The 6,145-nt window shown below is 63.7% G+C and overlaps 1 protein-coding gene across 1 annotated transcript; it reads left to right on the top strand.

The window, feature by feature from the left end:
* Positions 1-99: 99 nt before the first annotated feature.
* DLST (dihydrolipoamide S-succinyltransferase) lies at positions 100-2,784 on the top strand. The gene is given in 5 exon segments (XM_075615403.1): positions 100-156; positions 632-695; positions 698-798; positions 2,165-2,222; positions 2,225-2,784. Coding segments are annotated over 5 exon segments (354 nt in total). The 3' UTR covers positions 2,299-2,784.
* The last annotated feature ends 3,361 nt before the right edge of the window (positions 2,785-6,145 follow it).

Raw genomic sequence — 6,145 nt, 5'->3', positions numbered from 1 at the left:
CACCTGCACGCATATTGTGGAGCCTCTGACCCTTCACCCACACTGAGTGGGGTCACTCCACCCACACACTGAGTGGGGCCCCCACCCCCTTCTCTCTAAATGCACACACACGATTTGGAAATATTACCTAGATTAGCATTCCCCGCGCTCCCGGAAGTGTGACGCACACAGTATTCCCCGCGCTCCCGGAAGTGTGACGCACACAGTATTCCCCGCGCTCCCGGAAGTGTGACGCACACAGGATTCCCCGCGCTCCCGGAAGTGTGACGCACACAGGATTCCCCGCGCTCCCGGAAGTGTGACGCACACAGGATTCCCCGCGCTCCCGGAAGTGTGACGCACACAGGATTCCCCGCGCTCCCGGAAGTGTGACGCACACAGTATTCCCCGCGCTCCCGGAAGTGTGACGCACACAGGATTCCCCGCGCTCCCGGAAGTGTGACGCACACAGGATTCCCCGCGCTCCCGGAAGTGTGACGCACACAGGATTCCCCGCGCTCCCGGAAGTGTGACGCACACAGGATTCCCCGCGCTCCCGGAAGTGTGACGCACACAGGATTCCCCGCGCTCCCGGAAGAGTGACGCACACAGCTGTGTTCCGTGTGACACTGTTATCTCCCTTCTTCCGTAGGCCCGTAAGAATGAGCTGGCCATCGAGGACATGGACGGTGGGACTTTCACGATCAGTAACGGGGGGTATTCGGCTCCATGTTTGGGACCCCCATCATTAACCCCCCGCAGTCCGCTATCTTGGGCATGCACGGCATCTTTGAGCGGCCCGTGGCTGTGTCTGGCAAGGTAAAGTAGTGATTGTGTGCAGAGATGGGGGGGGGGGGGGGGGCTGTGTTGCTGCGGCACTGTGTATGTGTGGAGCCAGGGGAAGAGGGGGAGCACTGCACGTGTGTGGGGACGGGCACTGCACGTGTGTGGGGACGGGCACTGCACGTGTGTGGGGACGGGCACTGCACGTGTGTGGGGACGGGCACTGCACGTGTGTGGGGACGGGCACTGCACGTGTGTGGGGACGGGCACTGCACGTGTGTGGGGACGGGCACTGCACGTGTGTGGGGACGGGCACTGCACGTGTGTGGGGACGGGCACTGCACGTGTGGGGACGGGCACTGCACGTGTGTGGGGACGGGCACTGCACGTGTGTGGGGACGGGCACTGCACGTGTGTGGGGACGGGCACTGCACGTGTGTGGGGACGGGCACTGCACGTGTGTGGGGACGGGCACTGCACGTGTGTGGGGACGGGCACTGCACGTGTGTGGGGACGGGCACTGCACGTGTGTGGGGACGGGCACTGCACGTGTGGGGACGGGCACTGCACGTTTGTCGGGACGGGCACTGCACGTGTGTCGGGACGGGCACTGCACGTGTGTGGGGACGGGCACTATTACGTGTGTGGGGACGGGCACTATTACGTGTGTGGGGACGGGCACTGCACGTGTGTGGGGACGGGCACTATTACGTGTGTGGGGACGGGCACTGCACGTGTGTGGGGACGGGTACTATTACGTGTGTGGGGACGGGCACTGCACGTGTGGGGACGGGCACTGCACGTGTGTGGGGACGGGCACTATTACGTGTGTGGGGACGGGCACTGCACGTGTGTGGGGACGGGCACTGCACGTGTGTGGGGACGGGCACTATTACGTGTGTGGGGACGGGCACTATTACGTGTGTGGGGACGGGCACTGCACGTGTGTGGGGACGGGCACTATTACGTGTGTGGGGACGGGTACTATTACGTGTGTGGGGACGGGCACTATTACGTGTGTTTGGACGGGCACTATTACGTGTGTGGGGACGGGCACTATTACGTGTGTGGGGACGGGCACTATTACGTGTGTGGGGACGGGCACTATTACGTGTGTGGATGGGGCACTGCCCGTGTGCATATGGAGGGGGCGCTGCCCGTGTGCATATGGAGGGGGCGCTGCCCGTGTGCATATGGAGGGGGCGCTGCCCGTGTGCATATGGAGGGGGCGCCCCCTTACTCCGTGTCTCCCCCTTACTCCGCGCCTCCCCTTACTCCGCGCCTCCCCCTTACTCCGCGCCTCCCCTTACTCCGCGCCTCCCCCTTACTCCGCGCCTCCCCCTTACTCCGCGCCTCCCCCTTACTCCGTGCCTCCCCCTTACTCCGTGTCTCCCTGTGGCAGGTGGAAATCCGCCCCATGATGTACGTGGCTCTGACATACGATCACCGTCTAATCGATGGAAGGAAGCCGTTCTCTTCCTTCGCAAGATCAAGTCGGTGGTGGAGGATCCCCGGGTCCTGCTGCTAGATCTCTGAGCGTCCCCCCTCACACCCGTCTCCCTGTTTTAACGCTGGTTTCTGGGTTACATTGGGGGCACTCGGATGCTTCCCTTCATGTCTTGCCCATCATGGAAGGAGTTGGCTGGTGCTAGTGTCTTTCTAGACCCCCCTCCCCCAGTGGACAGGGCAGGCACACATGTGCACGGGCATGTACGTGGAGGGAAGGCCGAGCCACGTGTGTACATAGTGTGGGGCCTCGCGGGGGTGCCGTGCTTCCCTAATCTCCCCGCTGCACCCGTGTGTGTCGGGGAGGGGGAGATCTCATCCCTCTCACTTGTCTGTGGCTGGGGAAGGGTGGGGGCTGATCTCTATACCCCGCCCCCCAAGCTGCAGATATTTGTCCACGTTGAGGGAGGGCTCTCTTCAGTACCTGGCGCCCCCTATCTATACACCGAGCTAATTACAATATTTAAAGACCTTTTTGATTTTAAACGTTACAAAAAATAAACACTATAAAATAAATAGTATCCTGGTCGTCTCGCTGGGGGGGGGCACGCGCGGACTGGTCTCGCTGAGGGAGGCGCGTGCGGACTGGTCGTCTCGCTGGGGGGGGGCGCGTGCGGACTGGTCTCGCTGGGGGGTGCCGCATGCGGACTGGTCTCGCTGGGGGGGGGGGCCGCGGGCGGACTGGTCGTCTCGCTGGGGGGGGGGGCGCGTGCGGACTGGTCGTCTCGCTGGGGGAGGGGGGCCGCGTGCGGACTGGTCTCGCTGGGGGGGGGGGCGCGCGCGGACTGGTTTCGCTGGGGGGGGGGGCGCGCGCGGACTGGTCTCGCTAGGGAGGGGGGGCCGCGCGCGGACTGGTCTCGCTGGGGGAGGAGGGCCGCGTGCGGACTGGTCGTCTCGGGGGGGGCCGCGCGCGGCGGACTGGTCGTCTCTGTGGGGGGGCCCCGTGCGCGGACTGGTCGTCTGTCTCTGGGGGAGGGCCGCTTGCGGACTGGTCGTCTGTCTCTGGGGGAGGGCCGCTTGCGGACTGGTCGTCTGTCTCTGCGGGGGGCGCGCGCGGACTTGTCTCGCTGGGTGGGGGACGCGCGTGGACTTGTCTCGCTGGGGGGGGGGCGCGTGGACTGGTCGTCTGTCTCTGGGGGGGGGGCCGCGGGCGGACCGGTCGTCTCTGGGGGGGGCCCGCGCGCGGACTGGTCTCGCTGGGGGAGGAGGGCCGCGTGCGGACTGGTCTCGCTGGGGGAGGGCCGCGTGCGGACCGGTCGTCTCTGGGGGGGAGGGGCGCGCGCGGACTGGTCTCGCTGGGGGGGAGGGCCGCGTGCGGACTGGTCGTCTCTGGGGGGGGGGTGGCCGCGTGCGGACTGGTCTCGCTGGGGGAGGAGGGCCGCGTGCGGACTGGTCGTCTCTGGGGGGGGCGCGCGCGCGGACTGGTCGTCTCGGGGGGGGGGGGCCGCTCGCGGACTGGTCGTCTGGGGGGGGGGGGCCGCGCGCGGACTGGTCGTCTGTCTCGGGGGGGCGGGGGCCGCGCGCGGACTGGTCGTCTCGCTGGGGGGGGAGGGCCGAGCGCGGACTGGTCTCGCTTGGGGGGGGAGGGCCGAGCGCGGACTGGTCTCGCTTGGGGGGGGGGAGGGCCGCGCGCGACTGGTCGTTTCTCTCTGGGGGGGGGGCAGCGCGCGGACTGGTCGTCTCTGGGGTGGGGCACTCGCGGACTGGTCGTCTCTCTGGGGTGGGGCACTCGCGGACTGGTCGTCTCTGGGGGGGGCACTCGCGGACTGGTCGTCTGTCTCTGGGGGGGGCGCTCGCAGACTGGTCGTCTCTCTGGGGAGGCGCTCGCGGACTGGTCGTCTCTCTGGGGGGGCGGGCGCTCGCGGACTGGTCGTCTCTCCGGGGGGGGGGGGGGCGCGCGCGGACTGGTCGTCTCTCTCCAGGGGGGGGGGGACACTCGCGGACTGGTCGTCTCACTCTGAGGGGGGGGGGCGCTCGCGGACTGGTCGTCTCTCTGGGGGGGCGCTCGCGGACTGGTCGTCTCTGGGGGGGGGTGCGTGCGGACTGGTCGTCTGTCTCGGGTGGGGGGGCAGCGCGCAGACTGGTCGTCTGTCTCGGGGGGGGGGCAGCGCGCGGACTGGTCTCCGGGAGGGGGCCGCGCGCGTACTGGTCGTCTCTCCGGGGGGGGGGGCGCGCGCGTACTGGTCGTCTCTCTCCGGGGGGGGGGGCCCGCGCACAGACTGGTCGTCTGTCTCTGGGGGGGGAGGGGTTGCGCGCGGACTTGTCGTCTGTCTCTGGGGGGAGGGGTCGCGCACGGACTGGTCGTCTGTCTCTGGGGGGGGGTGGGCCGCGTGCGGACTGGTCTCGGTGGGGGAGGGCCGCGCGGACTGGTCGTCTGTCTCTGGGGGAGGAGGGCCGCGTGCGGACTGGTTGTCAAAAGAAAGTGTAGATATTGAAAGGTTTCCCCGCCTGTGTGTTTTGCTGTGCCGCCCCAGCGTGCCGCCCATTGGAGTTCACTCCATGTAGGGTCGGATTATATACTATGTCTGTGCAAAGCTGCAGTTTCCAGCCAAGCTGCTCAGTTATGCCTCATCCTGTTTAGAGAACCGCAGGTGCTGATTAAAGGTTAGCTCCTGCGATGGGTGGCACCCGCCGACCTGCAGTGATAGCGATGCCAGTTCTGCAGCGCCCTGCGCCATACAGGGGTCTTGATTCCTTGCCCAGAGGTCATCTTCCCCATGTACACCAACAGAGTACCCTTCTGACCGATCCGCACGTGGTTTGAGAGTACCCGATCTTACTAGTCAGGGATAGTTAGGTGGATCCTACCCACGTGATACTATTTAAGTACCAGCTCCAAACTGCAACGCCAAGAGCTCCAACGGGCCGCACTGTGTTGGGAAAAGGTACCTTGGCAGGAGGTGGGGTGCAATGTATTGTTTATGTTCCTTACCCGTTGTTCTCCGGGTCTGGTTTATATTATTCCGGTAAAGGAATTGTGAATGTGTTTCACGGTTACAGGTTCCACGGAGGTCTCGTTGCCAATTTGCTATCCAGGCCCAAAACCCCTATCTCCCCCATTCAGTCCCCCACCCCGGTGTCACAGAGCTGATCCCCTCCGGTACACTGATCAGGACACTTATCAACTTTCTACGTTTGGGAGGAATCCCAAAGCACAAAACCACGACGAGTATCATTTCCTCCCCCGCAAGCTGAGGTCGCTCATCTCCCTCCGGTTGCCCATGGGGAAAATAGAAAGGGACGCCTGTTAGCACCAATCTATAAGATTACCAATCGCCCAAATTCTACAAAAACAACTACGTCTGTGCCGCAGGGGCTGGGAGTGAGGTCACTGTCCTGTCATTGTCCGCAGAGGCTGGGCGTGAGGTCACTGTCCTGTCATTGTCCGCAGAGGCTGGGAGTGAGGTCACTAAAATGTCATTGTCCGCAGAGGCTGGGAGTGAGGTCCCTGTCCTGTCATTGTCCGCAGAGATTGGGAGTGAGGTCACTCTCCGGCCAAGAGCTAAATACCAACCCTGCTGGGTCTGCAGTCCTCTTTCTACTACTTCTGTGACCCATTAACCTGGGACGTGTGACCGTGCCACACAGTTTCTCAAAGCTGTCCTGATTAATACGGCCACCGCTGTTTCAGCAATTAGGAAATAATAGCCCCAAAAAGAAGCCGCCATAACAAACACTGCAGTATGAGCCCAGAACGACACCTTTTCTGTTAAAAAGCTGTCCATTATACTTTAGGATTAAAGGCCTCAGTCCGGCACCTGCTGGAGAAAGGAGAACATTTTAAGGGGGAACAGCTATGTCGTTCTGTTACTACATGTTCAGCAATACCTTCATTTTTTTTTGCCCAAATTACCATTTTTTTAAATCATCTTGTCTC

The sequence above is a fragment of the Ascaphus truei genome, chromosome 9 (genome assembly GCF_040206685.1).
Source record: "Ascaphus truei isolate aAscTru1 chromosome 9, aAscTru1.hap1, whole genome shotgun sequence".
Classification (NCBI taxonomy): domain Eukaryota; kingdom Metazoa; phylum Chordata; class Amphibia; order Anura; family Ascaphidae; genus Ascaphus; species Ascaphus truei.
This window is presented reverse-complemented; position numbering and strand designations above follow the sequence as displayed.